Genomic DNA, 20,108 nt, shown 5'->3' on the forward strand with positions numbered 1-20,108 from the left:
ATTCAGCGCTTATACTGGGACGTCTTCAGTTGGTTTTAGGTTTCTTGATTGCAGCTGCCCCTTTTTTGATCCACTCTGTTGGACTCTCCAACACAAAACTCTGCAGGTAAGCACAAAAATAGTTATGATGTTACTGATGTTGCAGTACCCTTACTTATGTATAATAAAATGCGAATTGCAACAACACACTGTGCTATGTTAAACTTGTTATCAAAAAGTGCCATGTGCTAGAGACCCTTTAGGCAAGTTAGACCAAGGATGAGAAGTCTGCCACCCTATGGTATAATTGCCTACTCACCAAACTTGTAAGTACACAACAGGCAAGCTCATGCTGAATCCAAGATGTCCTCAAATATTCATGCAATATTCATGAAAAGAAAAAATAAATATAATCGTGCACATATTTATTTAAGAATAATGTGCTCCAACAACTGGGTCAACTCACACAATAAAAGAGAATTGAGAATGTTGTGCAATTAAAACAAGTCAATTGCCACTGCTCCTAATCTTTAACGCGTTTCACGTGAAGCGCCACACTTCTTCAGAAGTAATATTTACTTCTCCACTCTCACTCTAGCTTTCAAGAAATTTTGGTTTAATACACATGTGGTCAAGTATTGGTAACAACTTCACTTGAAACGCTACGTAAAACCCGTTAGGGATTAGGAGCAGTGACAACTGACCTGTTTTAATTGTACAATGTTATCAATTTCCTGTTACTGTGTGAGTAGACCCAGTTGTTGGGGCACATTATTCTTAAATAAATACTTCTGCACTATTACATTTTTGATGTCTGTTCCGCCATCCTGGATAGTTGTAGAGATGTTGCGAGGTGTACCGATCTTCCCGGCTTCTTCCTGTGATTTTTACTTCGGTTCTTCTCGGCTCTTTCTGGTGCAGTTGTCTTCAGGTCTTTGCGGCTTCTTCCGACAGCTTCTTCCGACGCACTTCAATTCGGGTCATCTTGGCTCCTTCCGACGAGTTTACCGAACTCAAATCTTGCGCCTGCCAACTCTGTGCTTCTCTAGCTGATGAGTCAGAATGACTTAGAGAAGTAGGGAAAGGGGTGTGTTTTTGGGAAATGGGTATGACTTTTGGGGGCGTGGTCTGGGAGTGGGCATGGTCAAAAAATTTGCCGGCACTTCACGCAGTGAAACTTTTTGTCCCATTTTCTTGTTCTAAAATGTTGGGAGCTATGCTATTATATATATTTTTTCTTTTCATGAATATTGCATGAATATTTGAGGACATCATAAATTCAGCATGAGCTTGCCTGTTGTGTACTTACTTTGAAAGTTTGGTGATTAGGCAATTTTAAAGGGGGTGGCAGTCTTATCATCTAACTTGCCTAAAGGGTCTATAGCACATGGTACTTTTTAAACAAGTTTCACAAAATTAACATAACACAGTGTGTTGTTGCACTTAGCACTTTATTATACATAATTAAGGGTACTGCACCATAGTAACTATTTTTGTACTTTCCTGCAGTTTTGATTTAGGAGTAAAAAATGTCCATAGAAACGAATGTATTAAAAGTGCTACTGTCACAGGTAAGCATGTTTCCCAAGTCACCCATGGCAGACAATTCACCAACATGGGTTAATCCCGCCTATCAGGTCACTGGACAGGAAAGAGTTAACGATCGGTATAAATACCTTGCTCCTCCCAGCAATCCTCGTCTTTTTTCCTGTCCAGGTCACGACAGGCTGCTACAGACTGCTACAGGCTGCTACAGATGGCTAAAAGGCTGCTAAGCTTACCATACCAGAGTGGGTCTCTCTCTCTCTCTCTCTCTCCCCTCTGATGCCTCCAAGTGCACCCTATACGGGTTGTGGTGAGAAGAACCCGTTGGGCAGGGTTGTGTGCTGGAGCTGCTGTAAGAATTCCCTCCTAAAGGTAGAGAGGAGGATGAAGCAGTCCAGAGGATCAGCCGTTTCAGATGGATTCGAGGCTGGGTAAAGTGTTTTGTTCCATGGAAGAGCACACGCGCCAATACTGACGCGGACGCGCGTCGAGTACGGACGCGGAAGCGCGTGTAAGACGCGCGCCTGAGTTGACGCGAACGGAGTGACGCGTGCCGGAAGTGACGCACGCGGAAGACGCGCGCTCAAAGAAGACGCGCGCCCGGAAATGGACGCGCGCGCCCGGAAGTGACGCGCGTCCGGACTGACGCGCGGGAAAACGGCGTCAGGAAGTGACGCAATAAGAAGACGCTGGCAGTGTGTGCAAGGCTGGCGTTTTGGCTGGATGTGATTGTACACTTCGCCGGAAGTTGGAGAGCGTTGGTTCACTCGGCTACAGACTGTGAGTGCCTTTCCAGTGGAATCTTGCTTTTGTAATTGAATTTATGCTTATGGAATAATGTGTTACAGGTTACTATGGATCAGCCTGGCTCTGGAAAAGGATCTCAGCCCAAAGGTCCTAGGTAAGCTGGCTGTGGATATATGGATGTAATGAGAGAGAACGATAATTAGTGGCTGATGGTTGTCTTTTCCATTTTCAGCCTACATATGTCAACTGAATTGCAGAAAGGGGAGCCTACTCTCTCAAAGAAAGCGGCTTCAGCTACGGACCCAGTAGCGTCTGCAGACCCTCAGCCTTCAGGAGCCCCACAATTGGATGCTCTGGTCTCCATCATCAAGCAAGCTGTAGTACAAGGCATGCAAGAGGCTACTGCTTCTACCTCTGGGGTACAGAGGAAAGCTAAGAGGGTCAGAGATTTGCCATATGAGTCTCTATCAGATGTGTCAGATGAAGAATTGTATTCTCCAGGGGACGCACATTCAGAACTCTCAGAGGAAAAAGTATCCGGTGGAGGAGTCTTTCTCTAAATTGTGGGACAATCCGCCTAAAGTCGACGCTGCGGTGGTAAGGTTGGCAAGAAAGACGACGCTGCCAGTGGATGATGCAGCAGCTTTCCGTGATCCAATGGAGAAACGGATCGAAACCAACCTCAAGAAGACGTTTATAGCGGCAGGAGCAACTTGTAGACCGGCAGTAGCTATGACCTCCACATCAAGAGCTATGAAGGTGTGGTTGAATAACCTGGAAGATGCCATTTCTTCTAATGTCAAAAGGTCTGGGTTACGTGAAATGTTGTCTGAATTGAAACTAGCGGTGGATTTCATGACCGATACCTCTCTAGATCTGGTACATCTAGCTTCAAGAACTATGGCACTTTCGGTGTCCTCAAGAAGGGCTTTGTGGTTGAAGCCATGGCTGGCGGATTCAGCCTCTAAGGGGAATTTATGTCAGTTGCCGTTTGAGGGAGAGATGCTCTTCGGTGAGAAACTCGATTCCATCATTAAGAAAGCTTCCGGGGGCAAGAGTGTATTTTTGCCGCAGGAGAAGAGATTCAGGCGTCAAGGGGGGAGGCCTAGTTCCCCCATTAACAGGTCCTTTCGGGGTTCAAGACAGCCTAGATATGGAAGGACTGCCGGAAGACAGACTAATTGGAAGCCCACAAGGGGGGAAAGTAGGCCTCCCAATAGGAGAAGTTCTACTTTCAGCTCGAGCCATACGGAGAAGAAGCAATGAGATCAGGCCGGCTCAGACCAGCAGAGTGGGGGGCACGTCTAACATCCTTTTATGCGGTCTGGGCCTCAAAAATCAGAGACCAATGGGTCCTGAGGGTGATTCAGGAAGGATATCAGTTGGAGTTCCACAGGGTGCCGTCTCGCAATGTGTTCAAGGTGTCTTCAGTCCCGCAGGTACCAGGTTCGGACCAAGTGTTACAGGAGTATGTAGATCAACTCCTGAACTCGGGGCAGTGGAATGGGTTCCGAAGTCCCAACAGGGCTTAGGTTTCTATTCGAAGCTCTTTCTAGTCCGGAAGGCCTCGGGGGCATTCAGACCAGTACTGGATTTACGCCCTCTGAATCAGTTTGTCAACTGCAGGCGCTTCAAAATGGAATCACTGACGTCCATCCTACAAGCAGTTCCTCCACAATCATGGCTAATAAATCTGGACTTGAAGGACGCATATTTCCATGTACCAGTGCACAAGACACACCGGAAGTATCTTCGATTTGTTTTCAGGGGTCAACATGTCCAGTTTACCTGTCTTCCCTTTGGCCTCTCAACGTCCCCAAGAACGTTTACAAAAGTCCTGGTCACGGTCGTGGCTTTTCTAAGAGTAGAAGGTGTGCCTATATTTCATTACCTGGACGACATTCTGTTGGTGGCTTCATCAAGAGAGGAAGCTCTGAAATTCAGGGACAGAACAATCCTGGTACTCCAACAGTTCGGTTGGGTAATAAACTGGGAGAAGAGCAGCTTACTTCCGTCACAAAGGATGGTCTTCTTGGGTGCACACCTGGATACGCAGGAAGGAATAGTTTCACTTCCTCAAGAAAAGATACAGCATATATTGAGACAAATAAGACAGTTCAAAGAACAACAAAGAGTCTCAGTAAGATCATGCATGTCGGTCCTAGGTCTCATGGCATCTACGATCCAGATGGTGAAGTGGGCCAGGTGGCACATGAGGCCTCTCCAACAATTCTTCCTGAGGGAGAATGCTTCAAGACAGTTGAAACTAAATTCACGAATTGTAGTTTCAGAGGACGCCAAAGACAGTTTAAGTTGGTGGCTGGTTGTAGGAAATTTGACTCAGGGGATGGTCCTTGCAAACCCCCCGTATGTGGTGATCACGACAGACGCTTCAGAGAGAGGCTGGGGTGCAGTACTGGAAGGCCGCAGTGTTCAAGGTCATTGGAACCTGCAGGGTGTCTCCTCAAACATTCTGGAACTACGGGCCGTGAAAGAGGCATTGCTGGCCTTTTCAGAAAAGATTCTACATGCCTGGGTAAAGATTCAGTCAGACAATGTTACAACTGTGTCTTATGTGCAGAAGCAAGGTGGCACCAGAAGCGCCCGACTGCTAAAAGAACTGGCCCCAATAATGACGTGGGCAGAGGAAAATCTAGAAGGGCTGACAGCCTTACATATTCCAGGCAGTCAGAATACGGAGGCAGACTTTCTCAGTCGCAACACCTTGCAACCAGGAGAATGGAGTTTATGTCTGCTAACCTTTCAAGGCGTAGTACAGAGGTTCGGAAGGCCAGAAATCGATCTTATGGCCACGGACAAAAACCACAAGTGCAGCAGGTTCTTCTCCAGGGCACCATGTCCTCTGGCAGAAGCAGTGGATGCACTCCTCCAGGATTGGAGCAGGATATTTGGTTATGTTTTTCCGCCCTTTCCAATGATTTGGAGGGTGTTGAAAAAGGTGGATATCGAAAAAGCCTTGGTCATAGCCATAATTCCGTATTGGCCGAGACGCCCTTGGTTTCCGCTCCTGCAGAGTTTGGCAGTGGAGCCACCTCTGAGACTGCCTCTTCAGCCGGATTTGTTATCCCAGGGCCCAGTGGTCTACGAGGGAGTGGATTCCCTGTCACTGACGGCATGGAAATTGAAAGGCAGAGGCTAGCAGAATATGGTTTCCAGGAAGATCTGGTGAATTTCTTATTGAAGGCTCGGAGGGCTTCTACCTCGGCTCAATATTACAGGGTCTGGAAGTGTTTCGCAGAATTTGCAGTACAACACAAGTTTGACCCAAAAGATCCTACTGTCCAACAGGTGATTCAGTTCCTGTTTGTGGGTTTCCAGAGAAAACTTAGCACAAGCACCCTGCGAGGTCAAGTCTCCGCATTATCTGCATTGTGTGGTCATTCCTGGGCGGAGGAGCCTCTGGTTAACCGGTTCTTCAACGCAATGAGAAGGGTGTGTCCTTTCAAGAAATCCAGAGTTCCACCTTGGGACCTTACGATTGTCTTACGAGCCTTAATGTCTTCACCTTTTGAGCCTTTGCGGAAAGCCTCGGACTGGCATGCGACATTGAAAGTCCTGTTTCTGGTCGCTATTACCTCAGCTTGCAGGGTTGGTGAGATTTCTGCTTTGTCAGCAAAAGAGCCAGACACAGTTGTCTATCCGGACAAAGTGATTATGAGACCATCTTTTGAGTTTCTTCCAAAAGTAATCTCCCAATTTCATGCCGATTTGGAAATTACACTACCTTCTTTCTGCCCGTCTCCAAAGTCTAACAAGGAGCGAGAATGGCATACTTTGGACTTGGTGAGGGCCGTTTCGCATTATCTGACGCGAACGAAGGATTGGCGAAAATCTGACAAGTTATTCCTGATTCCGAGGGGCCCTAGAAAGGGTATGGCACCAGCTAAATCTACGATTGGCCGCTGGATTGTCTCCTGCATTGCTCTAGCTTATCGGTTGACAGGCAATGAGATTCCTAAGGACCTGAGGGCTCACTCTACAAGAGCCATGGCTACTTCCTGGGCGGCGGAAGCCAAGGCCCCGCCAGACCTCATCTGCAAGGCTGCGAGGTGGACATCTTCTTGTACCTTCATTCGTCATTACAGACTGAATGTGATGCTGTCTCAAGATGCAAAGTTTGGAAGAAAGATTTTGCAATCTGTTGTTCATGCTAAATAAAGTTTTTTGGTTGATCGATAATGGTCCCTCCCTTCTTTAAGCTTGGGGAAATCCCATGTTGGTGAATTGTCTGCCATGGGTGACTTGGGAAATATAGAAATTTTTTCATACTCACCGTAATTTCTATTTCCAAGTCACTTCCATGGCAGCATTCACCAACTTCCCTCCCTTCTTCTGGAGCTTGTTACTAGACGAGGATTGCTGGGAGGAGCAAGGTATTTATACCGATCGTTAACTCTTTCCTGTCCAGTGACCTGATAGGCGGGATTAACCCATGTTGGTGAATGCTGCCATGGAAGTGACTTGGAAATAGAAATTACGGTGAGTATGAAAAAATTTCTATATTTTTTTCATGTATTTGAGTACCATTGTTTAAAGGAGAAGGAAAGGTTAAAACTAAGTAAGCCTTAACAGAAAGGTCCATCTAAATATACCAGTAAACCTCCAAAGTAATGTTGCTCTGAGTCCCCTGTCAAAAGAAACACTGCATTTCTTACCTTCTATTGTGTACACATGAGCTTCTGTATCAGACTTCCTGCCTTCAGCTTAACCTCATTGCCCTGGGCAAGAGCATGCTCAGTTTGCTCCTCTTCCCCTCCCCCCCTCCCTTCTCTACTGTAATCTGAGCCCAGAGCAGGGAGAGACTCAGGCAGGAAGTGATGTCACACCATGTTAATACCGCAGCTCCTATCCTAAACAAACAGAGAGTTTCTAGAGCTTTTTACTCAGGTATGGTAAAACATTCTACAGAATAAATATAGCATTCTAGCTTGCACTATTGCAGCTAATCTATTGGCAATAAAATGCCTCCGTAGCTTTCCTTCTCCTTTAACAGTAAAGAAAAAAGTAAAACGTTTTGGATACTTTACCAGGTGTACCAAGTATAAATATTGCATTCATCTATCATCTATCTGTCTGTCTAGTGATATGTAGGCAAAACTTGTTTGAAAATTGTATTAAAAAAAGTTCGTTGTGAAAGATGAAATATTTTTTCTTTGCAGAAGCTTTATTTAAACATTTATAGAAAGTGCATGTCAGCCCCTAATTTATCTTGCAAGTGCATATATTCTTAGCTTTATTTTAAAATACAGTAGAACCCCCATTTTACGTTTTTCAAGGTACCAGAAAAAATGGTGCAAAATCCAGGAAAATGTAAAATCAGGGAAATGTATTTTTCATGATATATAGGTGGGACCACAAAACAACAATGTAAAATATTGGGGAAACTTAAAAATCAGGGGATGTAAATTTGATGTTTCACTATATGTCTAACTGAAGTCATGTATATTTTCTACACAGATGATACAGCACTAACATGCTTTAAACCAGAACAGCTCCCTCCTGAAAATTCTTCCTTCATGGAAAGGAATTTTGTCTGCAGGTTAAGATGCCTTCTGGATAATTCTTCTGGATTTTTGGTATGTGATTCTTGTTGCAATATTAATCTTTTGAAAAATTGCTTACACGGAAATCGCAAGAATACTTTGGTGACAAGTAAAGAAAAAAAATCCCCAGAGATGCTACTTCATTAGGCACATCCCAGCAACCAAAATCTCTAACCTGGGCTGATGCCTCTCCTACCTCAACATTATTAAAATAATGCTCAACATTATTTTATTAATTAGGACTTAGCTGAAATCTTTTATTACTGTATTAATTTTCCTTCTCCGTCTTAATGTGGATTAGGTTTTAATTGTACTCTCTAACTAAATGAATTCCCTGTTTTTAAGATGAAAAGGGACATGAAATTGCAGGCCTTGCACTAATGTGCTCTATACGGACTGTGAAAAGTGGGGTTATACTGGGACTAGCTTTTCCTATATTGTATGCTAATCTTAGGACCTACCACATATCTACTAGTTAAATTATATTAAGGTGAATATTGTACCCCATATTGTAAAATATAAGGATAAGTACAGAGGCGTTCATTGACTATATAAAAGCATGGGGAAAGGCGAACAGTTTTTGTTTTGGGGAAGTTTTTAGATACAGTGTATAATGTGTGTGCAGCACAAGATTTGTCGCTGAATTTGTATTGGTGTTCTGCATTTAAAGGGGAACTATTGCGAAAAGGAAAATTTAATATAAGCTTCATCATACGGAAATAAACTTTCTACATACAATCAATTAAAAATGCTGTACCGTTTCTGAAATAATCAAGTTTATCACTGTCCCTCTCTCAGCATCCGTCTCCATTCTGTCTTCATGTATGGGTTGGCTGTCAGATTTTCATTGACAGTTAGAGCCAATGTATCTTATAGGGGGCTCCCTTTCCTACCAGATGTACTAGAGCTTATTTAAATTGATTCCACTAAAAACAAAATCTAATAAAATAACATTGGCACACATTCTGCATGTAGCGAGACAGGATTTCTGGTGATTTTAATAGTGAATGAGCTCTAATACATCTTCTAGGCAAAAGGAACCCCCCTTAAAGATATGGATCCTTACACCTTAAGAGCTCTTACTGACAAGCGGTTGTAGCTGCGCTCCCCTGCGTTCCGTTTTTCTGCGTTCAGCCGCAGGGGAGCGCAGGAATAGACGCATTACAGTTTTTCCAATGGGGCTGTACTCACACAGGCGCGTGTAGGCGCCGAACGCAGGAAAAATGCAGCATGTTACGTCTCAACCTGCGTTCGGCACCTACACGCGCCTGGCTGAGTACAGCCCCATTGGAAAAAATGTAATGCGTCTATTCCTGCGCTCACCTGCGGCTGAATGCAGAAAAACGGAACGCAGGGGAGCGCAGCTACAACCACTCGTCAGTAAGAGCCCTTAGACTACTATAAAATCATGTAAAAATTAAATAAACCCAATAAGCTGGTTTTGCTTCCAATAAGGATTAATTAAATCTAAGTTGGGATCAAGTACAAGCTACTGTTTTATTATTACAGATAAAAAGGAAATCATTTTAAAAAATTTGGATTATTTGATTATAATGGAGTCTATGGGAGACAGCCTTTCTGCAATTCGGAACTTTCTGGAGAACGGTTTTCCGGATCCCATACCTGTATTGGACTTCACTGTCATTTAAAATCAGACTCCCAACTCCTTCATGAACAGGGACTGAAGAGCGACAGATGCTGAGAGGGGGATAGTGAAAAGTAACTTGAATATTTTAGAAACAGTTCAGAATTTTTAATTGATTATGTTCAGAAAAGTTCCCTTTTAAATATGGTAAAGGGTTCTTGTTTACACCATAAAATCTGTGCAGGCAGCAAAGGCGTTTAGTTTGATTCCCTTAGCAAGAGAACACTTGTCGAGTATAATTTTGGAGGCTACGGAGCATTATTTTTAGGGCTATCATTCCCCCTGGCCTCAAGTTGGGCATCCCTTACTTTAAGAATAGAGACACTTGATGGGTTTTTATAAAAGTTACAAAAGCACTGCCATTAGATTTTAATTGTATTTTTTTGTGAAATGTAAAATATGCAAGAAACAATATAGCACCCAATGGCAATAGATTTTCTGCTTTATCATACATTGCTGTTTATTGAATAGTCTAATGGAATTAATTATTCCATACTAGAGAAGCTGTCTGTCCCAATTATGCAGCTCTTATGTGTAATTGGAAATGTGATCTGGCGGATATATACAGTAGATGGTCACATCTTAAATGTTTCATGGGATTGAGATAGTCTTGTAGTTTTTTGTTGTTTTTTTTTTTTTTCTGTGCAGTTCAATAGAGAGGGGGATCTCAAATAAAATGCTGTATGTTGCAGTCTGTCTGACCCTCTAATTGGGTCTGATCATATAGGCTGAATGCAAGCCCTAATTTGCATATTCAAATGTGAGCAGGTTTTTAAAAATTGCATCAATCATTCAGAGCTTTAAAGTATAACATGATTTTAAGGGTTCAGATTCAGATGAACACTTAGGATTTGGCTAAATCCTGCCAAGCACTGGAGTTTTCTCAATTCACAAACTAAATAGTCGAAGTACTATTCCATATTGGGCCTAAAACAGATGTTTTCTTATAGCTGTCTTTTTTTTCTTTTTCTGAATTCTTACTTTGCAGGCAATGAACTTTCAAGGTCGGCTGAAGTTTCTGCATGGACAGAATAAGAAAGGGAAAGATGGGTCCACGCTTCCCCCTCAGCTAGCGCTATTCACATTGGCGACTCCATTACAGTCCCCTTCAATCCTGGAGATACGAACCAAAAACTTCATTTTCAGAACCAAGCACAGACTAGACTTCACACCAATTGGCTGTGATGCAAAGTAAGAACTACTACTGACTGTCCATATGTAAACTTTTGCTGTGCTCCCCATTGCTAGTACAGGATCCATTATCCAGAAATCCATTATTCAGAAAGCTCCGAAATACGGAAAGGTCATCTCCCATAGACTCCATTATATCATAATTCAGATTTTTTTTTTAAATCATTTCCTTTTTCCTTCTAATAATAAAACAGTACCATGTACTTCTTCCCAACTAAGATAGAATTAATCCTTCTGTGAAGCAAAACAATCCTATTGTGGTTAATTAATGTTAAATTTATGTTTTAGTAGACTTATTGTATGAAGATCCAAATTACGGAAAGATCCCTTATCCGGAAAACCCCAAGTCCCAAGTATTCTAGATAACAGGTCCCATACCTATAGATCATGAAAGTGCCAGATACTTTCTTTAATATCTTTGTTTTTTTGTATATTGTGTTTTTCAGAGGCAGTGTGGTACTGGGATATACAGAAGCTGAGCTATGTGTGAGAGGAACTGGATACCAATTTATTCATGCTGCAGATATGCTCTATTGTGCAGAGAATCATGTCCGAAGTATGTAACTTTTTTTTTTCCAAAGTGTTATTTTATTCACATAGGTGTAAATTTACTTATGTAGTAACCCAGAGCAACAAATCTGCAATTCGTTTTTAAATTTGCCCTTTGTAGTGGGACAAATATTTTCTTGGGCCCTCATTCATTTTCTTAGAAGTCTAATTTCATTTTTATCAAAAAAAGACACTGTTTGCTGTGTCCCACTGAAAGAGACCGAGAACAGAGAACTGTGGTCTGAGGTTTCACAGTTAACGGTTTATCAATTTTCCAGTTTTGTTTATACACACAGTTGATGCATCGTGTGCTCATGGCACACCTTTAATTTCATTTAGAGAAGTTTGGCCATGCATCAGGGAAACCTGCGTCATATTTGTGTATAAACCGTTTATACAGTTATGAGTTAAAGTAAGCATGTAACCTCCTAAAACATATATGGGGGAATGTAATAAAAGTCGCGAAGAGAAAAACAATTCATTCTAATAAGAATAAAAATCCACACTCGCAATGTAATATTGTTCCTTAAAGGAGAATTCAACCCTGTGTAAAAAAAAAACCCCCGTACCTCCCACCCCAGGTAGACCCTCCACCCCTCCCCCCCCGGGAAATGCCCCATACTTTATACTTACCCCTCGGCGCAGATTCTGCCAACGGAGTTGCACGCATCCATCCGTCTTTGTTAAGATGACTGGGAGATTGGCAATTCCCTTCAGTTTCGGCGCATGCGCAGTTGTCAAAAACCGGCAAACTGCTCCAACTGCACATGCGCCAACATATCGATCTCCCTGTCAGCTTACAGTGGAGCTGGAAGATGGATGTGTGAAACTCCGCTGGCAGAATCTGCGCCAAGGGGTAAGTATAAAGTATAGGGCATTTCCCCGGGTGGGGGGTGGCGTCTACCTCGGGTGGGGAGTATGGGGTTTTTTTTATACAGGGTTGATTTCTCCTTTAAACTGTTATTGCATTTTAATTGCGCACTCTTAAGAAGTGCTTGATGGTGTCAAACTCTTGGAGCAAACATAACGACTTTTTCAGTAAGAAGTTTTATTACATTTACTGTGCATTGGCACAAGCTAAAAAAATACACTTTCAGTTGAGCATCAGTTATCTGACAGATGGTCTCACATTATCCTCAAGTACCTTCTGATACAATTTATAGATTCTATGATCATGAGCTGCCCAGTTCCTGATGCAACAAAGGAGCCCCAAACTGGAATATTTCCACTTCAATGCTTTATAACGTTGGTATCCGTTTCTTCCAGTGAAATGCCGTATGAACTGTCCAGATTAATACTACCTTTTGCCTTTTTTGTCCAAGCACAATGTTGCAGGATTCCTGGTCTTTGCCTAGGTGTACATGTGACTTTAAATCAGTAGTGACAAGAGTTACCCGTTGAATACATGAGTCAATTCTGGGCTTCTTAGAGACTTTTTACCTTTTTCTGTTTGTAGATTGTGTTTGCTAGGACAGCAAGGCCTTGGCAAGTTGCCAGTGGTTTAAAATCTTCTCCACTTGTAGATGATCTTCCAGACAGTGATATGATTGATGTCCTATTGTTTGGCAATATTTCTTTTTTTTTTAAATGACTTCCCTTCCATTAATTTCTTTTCTAATGGCTTTAGAGAGTGCTTACAGTCTAGTCATGGTGATACCGCACACTTTACACAACAACAAGTTTCACTCAAACGAAATGTCTGAGGTTTAAATAAGGCTGGTTCTTCTAAGACAGAGGTGCTCAAAAGGTAGATCTAGATCTACCAGTAGACCTTTAGCTGGTGATCAGTAGATCTTAAATAATTTACAACAATCAGCTTGTCTAAATCACCCTCCTATTTCATTCTTTTCATTCAGATATTTTTTATTTTAAGGTAACATAAGAAATAAATGTTTAAATACAAGACTATACATTTTTATTTTCATAAATCAATATTTAAGTAATATTTTCCATGGAACAGAATGCTAACAGTGCTATTATGGATGTAGATCATAATGATACAATATCGCTAAAAGTAGACCTCACATTAGTAAAGTATAGGCACTCCTGTTCTAAGATCTTTGCTAATCATCCTGTAATCATGGGCACTTGATGTGATGCACTGGAATCTAATTTTAGGTATCTGAGCTAGTGATAAATGTTGGAGTGTACATGCAAAATTGGCCAGTTACACAGTGGACTACAAAATGTAAATGTTGCTTGATATTCTGTATTGTATCAATCTTATCTAACAATATTGTTGGAATGAAGATCTAATATCTGATGTTTAGCGCTGAATTCTCCTTTAACCGATCTTGATTTCAGTGCAATTGATTAAAGGGCACCTGTAACCTCCAAGCTGTTTCCTCTAACCCGAGTGCAAGCTCTATTAGCCTGCACCTGCAGTGGGAGAATCAATTTGGGGTGATTGGTGCCATTTAAGGAGTTTTAACAGATAACAGTGTATAGCTTTTTTAACAAGCTTTTTGTTGTGGATGTCCTAAATTCTCCAAATTATAGATACTCTTATGGATAATGCAAAAAAATAGCACATCTTGCCATATTAAATGTTTACTATTTACATGCCCTTTTTTGGAGACTGCTTTTCATTCTTTGTTTTATTTATTCATATAAATCTAAACTTCAGCCTCTTGTCTTTAAAACTAGTGATCAAGACGGGGGAAAGTGGCATGACAGTGTTCAGACTCCTTTCTAGAGATACTGGATGGATTTGGGTTCAAGCAAATGCTCGCCTCGTTTACAAAAATGGGAGGCCAGATTATATAATTGCAACACAAAGAGCACTAACGTAAGTAATATTTTTACGTAACTCAATTAAACTGTACAGTTAGGGGCATGTTTATTAAGATTGGAGACAAACGTCACTGGTGGTGTTACCCATAGCAACCAGATCTTTGCTTTTGTTTTCGAACTTGTGGGTGATATAGGTAGGTAGGTGATGTTAATAAATATGCCCCATAGGCTACAGTAAGGGTTCAGTGATTGTAGAAACTGTTATCAAAGTATCCAGGTTATAATTAAAGTTTAAAATGTTAAGAATATATTTTGCAGTTATAAAATTAACAGTCATTTATAATATAATCATAACACATTGTGACAACACTTTTATCAGCCTCCCAAATAAGTGCTTTAGGAGAGTCCCAATTGCTATGTGATGTTGCAACTAGTTTCAAATACTTGATCTTTAAGGGTAGGGACACACTGGGCGATTTGGGGAGTTTTAGTCGCCTGGCGACTAATCGCCGCGACTTTTCTCCCCGAATGCCTCCCCTCGCTCTGCGCCTGGCTAAAATGAAAAATCGCCTGCGCTAATCACACGCGGCGATTCGTTTTCCGAAATCGCCCGAAGTTGCCTCACGAGGAAACTTCGGGCGACTTCAGAAAACGAATCGCCGCGTGTGATTAGCGCAGGCGATTTTTCATTTTAGCCAGGCGCAGAGGGAGGGGAGGCATTCGGGGAGAAAAGTCGCGGCGATTAGTCGCCAGGCGACTAAAACTCCCCAAATCGCTCAGTGTGTCCCTACCCTTAGGGGGTTATTTATCAAAGGTCAAATTTTGAAGCTTTGTGAGGTTTTTTTATACCTCAAATGAGCTTACAACTCTAATGGTTTCTAATTTAAGAAAAAACTTGAATGGAAACAAATCGAATCAGTGAATTTGGGGTTAACAACTAATAACTCAAATTAATCAAGTTTTCAGCTGGAAAAAAACCTCAAATCGCTCGAATTTATCGAGTTTTCAAGCGAAACCCATGGAAAAAAACCTGAACATCAGAAGGCTATTAACATCTTAAAATGGTTCAAGAGACCTCTGCCATTGACTTCTATATGAACTCAACAGGTTTTAGATGGCATATTTTCGAATTCGAGCTATTTCCAGCTTTGGGTATAATAAATCTCGAGAAAATTCAAAGTTGTATTATTTATGTTTTTTTAACCTGAAAATTTTAATTTTGACTGGAAAATACCCTTGAAAACGCAAAAATTCCGGGTAAAAAAACTACTCGACCTTTGATAAATGACCCCCCTTAATGTTTTATTTGTAAATGACAAAATGCAGAGTAGTACAGCATCTCACACTGCCTAGGATCCTTTTCAATTGGCAACTTGTGCAGTTGAAGGCAGTCCAAGATCGACTTGAACTCAAATTCTCCTTCAGCAAGCTCACGCATAAGTGCATCTGAAGCAGTATAAAATGGCACTGGCCAACCCCACTGCACTTTTTTGCCAGGTGCATAGAATGGACCATTTGTTAGACTAATGAGTGGTGCAGGGAGGGGGCCTGGGGTTTTTGGTAGCATTTTGTTTTCGTATAAGTCTAACCAAAAAAATGAAACCGTTTTTGGTCAATATGTAAGCTACTGTATGGAACCTGATTACTTTATTTGTTTGGTATTTCTTTTTAGAGAGGAAGAAGGAGCAGAACATTTGCGGAAGAGAAGTTCCAAACTGCCCTTCCTTTTCACAACTGGAGAGGCAGTTCTTTATGAAGCTTCATTTCCTTTACAGACCATTATGGAGGTTACACCAACGAAAGCGAAGACAACCTCCGCCAAAGGCAGTTCTTCCAAAAATGAATCTCCAGTAAATCCTGCCTCGCTCTTGGGGGCTATGATGAGACAGGACGAATCTGTATACAACTGTCCACCCGCGTCAAACAAATTTTCTTTTGACGCTGGTTTTCAAGATCTCACAAGTGAAGTGAGAAATAACTTTACCTGTAATTGGCAAGAGAGTTGTTTACCCTCCCTAAAGCTTGAGGGAGGAGCTTGTTCCCAGGGAAATTTGGCACATACCTCGGATTGTCCAGAAGTGTTTCCTGAAAGCAAAAATGACGAACTTTATAATATTATGAATAGCCTTGGCATTGATTTTGACGACTTGGAAATGATCCAGCAGGATGAAGCATTTTTTAGGAATGAATTTGATTATCCGGACCTTATGGATATTGATGTGGCAGATGAAATACTGACTTATGTTCAAGAGACTCTAAACAAAAAAGCAGACTGTATGTTTATGAACAATGTCCAGCCAATGCCTTGTGTGCAAGAGCCGTCCAGTATGACACAGGATCCTGTGGTGAATCCACCACAAATACCTCACCCAACCATAATGATGCCCCAACAACTGTGTCAGAAAATGAAGCACATGCAAGTCAATGGCATGCTTACAAACTGGAATTCTTTGAGCAGTGTCCCTCCAACTTTTCAAGAGCAGCAGTCCGAGCGATACAATATTTCCAGTATAAACAACATGACTCATGAACTTTACAAATCAGAACTTAGCAGTGCCCCCTATGCTTGCAAGCAGGAGTATATGCCTTATCAGGAGTCCTTGCCCTTAGTGCCACTACCTTCGAACCTTACTCAGATGGACTTTGATCTTGAGAATGTGGAAAGATCAATTTATCCTAATCCTTCAAACATGGAGGGGTTTCTGGAATGTTTACCACAGAACTCTGGAATCCAAGAATGTGGATTAGATTCACAGGCAATCATGGTGACTCCCCAGTCTTGCTATTCTGGTGCTGTATCAATGTATCAGTGCCTACCTGAATCATCCCCGGCAACGTGCCTGAATCAAATGCAATATAATGCAGTCATGGCAGCTCAGCAGCCACTATTTAACAAAGTAAGTTTCAATCTTAAAGGAAAGCTACCAAAGCAGTTTATTGCCGATAGATTAGCCACAATAGTGCAAGCTATAACACTATATTTATTCTGCAGAATGCTTTACCATACCCGAGTAAACCACTTTAGAAGCTCTCTGTTTATTTGGCAGCAGCCGTATTAGCTTGGTGTGACATCACTTCCTGCCTGGGTCTCTCCCTGCCCACTCGTAGCTCTGGGCTCAGATTACAGGACGGAGGGGGGAAAAGAGAGGGGAAGAGGAGCAAACTGAGCATGCTCAAACCCTGGAGGTTTATGCTGAAAACAGTCTGATACAGAAGTCCATGCATATACATTAGAAGGAAAGAATTGCATTGTTTCTTTTGACAGAGGACTTATATAGACCTTTCTGATGAAGCTTACTTCATTTTAGCTTTTCCTTCTCCTTTAAGGAAGCAAGTTTTCCTTTTTATATATTTGACTGAATTTTGAACTAAGTATTTATTGTATAAAAAATGTTGGTAAAAGAAAATGGGCTATTAATTAAACATTTCAAGGTTCATTTAGGAACAGAGCCAGTGTTGCGATGACTCTTACACACAATTATTTCATTATAGGACAACTTAAGCTCATTTTTTAAGTCCCACAATCCTTGCTTGAACCTTTTAAATTGAATTTCAGTACTGTTAAATACCTTTGCTTTTATATGGTAATATTCTTTGAGGTTACATGTCCTGCTGTGCTGTGGTCAAGCATCTATAGTGTTATTGCTTCATTGGCCTTCACTCGCAACTTTGCGCAAAAGTTGAAACGGATAAATAGTCCTTAGTTAGCATTCAGGGCCGGAACTAGGGGAAGGCAGAAAAGGCACCTGCCTAGGATGCAACAACAAGGGGACACTTGGCAGTTACCTCTTAAACTATCTTCTGCCTACACCTAGTCCGTTATCACAGCTCTCTTTAGTTTCCCACCCTCCGTTTCTCTCTCACCTCTGTCGCTCTGCCCCCTCCCCTCTTACCCTCTGTTGCTCTGCCACTTTCCCCTCCCCTTCGACGCTCTCCTCCCCTGCGTCCCCTCCCCTCTGCTGCTCGCCTTTTCCCCGCCTTGCACATGTGCAAGTTGCCATTCATCTGGGGCGTGCGCGCTCATACGCACGTGGTGAGAGGGGAGCAGGTGGCCGGCCGGGCACCCTAAGCAACCTTGGCCCGGCCCTGTTAGTGGTTATCTGGAAGTGAAAAATGACCAATATAAAAATTTTGAAATTAGATTTTAGTTGCAGTAATGATGGAAATAAGCCAGAGAATTTAGCTCACCATTTGCATGGAAACATCCCTCTAGACTTCTGAAAGTGGGCTTGTTGAAAGTTTTTTTAGTGATTTAAAAAAAAAAAAACATGTCATGAAATAATACCAGTTTTCCAAGTTCCATACTTATGCTCGCAGAAACTGGGGGAGACCTCGTAATTAACCTGGGGCTGTATTTGCAGCCACTGCGGTGAGCAAATGAAGTAGAACTTTTCCCAGCCATAAGAGTAACATGAAATTAATGACATCCAAGATAGGTTGCCTAATTATCAATTGCAAATAGTGAGCTCCTCTTTTAATTGCTTGGCTGGAAAGGCCTTGTATGAGTGCAGTGTTTCTTGCCTTATGCTGAGTTTTGCTCCAGTTGGAATTCCACCTGCAGTAGACCAGTATATGCCTGTAGTGGGTGTTGAATATTTTTGAAATCTGCAAGTTCTTCTGTAATTACCACAAGGTCCATCAGATTAAGAGTGGTTTCCAAAATCCGAACACTAGTTCTGCCTTTTCCCAGATTGTGTTACAATTTGTGGGATGAGAGTAGACTGTGTGCTTTTTGTTTAAAGGAGAAGGAAAGCCATGGAGGCATTATATTGCCAATAGATTAGCTGCAATAGTTCAAGCTAGAATGCTATATTTATTCTGTAGAATGTTTTACCATACCTGAGTGCCTACCTGAATCATCTAGAAGCTCTCTGTTTGTTTAGGATAGCAGCTGTAGTATTAGCCTGGTGTGACATCACTTCCTGCATGAAGAAGTGGGGCGGAAGAGGAGCAAACTGAGCATGCTCACGGCCGGGGCAATGAGGTTTAAGCTGAAAGCAGGAAGTCTGATACAGAAGCCCATGTGTACACAATAGAAGGAAAGAAATGCAGTGTTTCTTTTGACGGGGACTCAGAGCAGCATTACTTTGAGGGTTTACTGGTGTATTTAGGTGGACCTTTCTGATAAGGTTTACTTAGTTTTAACCTTTCCTTCTCCTTTAAACTAAAGATATTTTTTTTTGTATTTTTACTACAGTTTATTAGTCTGCCACATCATCTATACAGTACATTGCTTTTGGGAAAAAATATTACATTTATCACTGACAAAAGAATATATGTAATGAACATTGCTGTTTGTGTTTCTAACCTCAAAATCCCAAAGACATTTGAAGTACCTCCTTAGTTCTCCGTATAATGCATTTTGGCTAATATTTTTTTCTCCCAACAGTTCCAAAATGGATTTAATAGAGACAATGTTAATGAGACGTATGCTACACCCGTAGATATTGTAAACAGTGCCCCAGCTGCCAACCATCTTCCGCCTCATCACCTCCAACATCACCCAGCGGATTCCAAACATTTCCCTGATCTACAATCAAGTGGATTCATGTAAATAACTGTGAGGAGAGCACCATTTTCTTCTGCCCTAAATAAACAAGACTTCATACTGAAAATGCTTTAAAAGCTTTATCACATCCTAAAAAAAAGTTTATTTAGGCTAAATGCACTTTGTAAGCCACAGAAGCTAAAGGCTAACATGATGAGCTAAGGCTGGCCAGACCCTAGCTGGATTTGGAAAGCGCTTATTTTGCAAAAACAGAAAGAGCTGTTGTTTTCCCTTACTCCTTACATTCAGTGGAGTTTTTATGTGTATTTTTTCAATACATGTGTGTTATAAATATAGATATTCTATACAGTTAAAACATAAGATAAGGCAAATGTTTTTTTTAACCCTTCACCGCTGTATAATGGTTTGCTTAACTTTGAAGCACTTAGGGCCAAAAATCTAATTGCTTGGTACACTTTTTATTTATGTAAAGAGACCGTGCTTTTGGAAACATGCATGGAATTTCCAAGAGATAGAGCGATTGCTGCAATATCGTTTAATTACAGCACTTACTTCAAGCAACAGTTTCATACTGTGCATTATTTTAAACTGGCAGGTCAGTTTACTATGCATCTTGAATTGCACTAAACGACGGACTCAGAAAAAA

The 20,108-nt window shown here is 41.5% G+C and overlaps 1 protein-coding gene across 1 annotated transcript in view; it reads left to right on the forward strand.

Annotated features, from left to right (window-relative positions):
* The window catches only part of ahr.L (aryl hydrocarbon receptor L homeolog), a 91,059-nt gene extending 71,458 nt beyond the window's left edge, over window positions 1-19,601 (forward strand). The window contains 6 exon segments of the mRNA NM_001171912.2: window positions 7,750-7,868; window positions 10,469-10,671; window positions 11,118-11,227; window positions 13,867-14,008; window positions 15,626-16,850; window positions 19,343-19,601. Coding sequence (NP_001165383.1) covers window positions 7,750-7,868; window positions 10,469-10,671; window positions 11,118-11,227; window positions 13,867-14,008; window positions 15,626-16,850; window positions 19,343-19,507 — 1,964 coding nt within the window. The 3' untranslated portion in view covers window positions 19,508-19,601.
* The last annotated feature ends 507 nt before the right edge of the window (window positions 19,602-20,108 follow it).

This window comes from Xenopus laevis, chromosome 6L (genome assembly GCF_017654675.1).
Source record: "Xenopus laevis strain J_2021 chromosome 6L, Xenopus_laevis_v10.1, whole genome shotgun sequence".
Classification (NCBI taxonomy): domain Eukaryota; kingdom Metazoa; phylum Chordata; class Amphibia; order Anura; family Pipidae; genus Xenopus; species Xenopus laevis.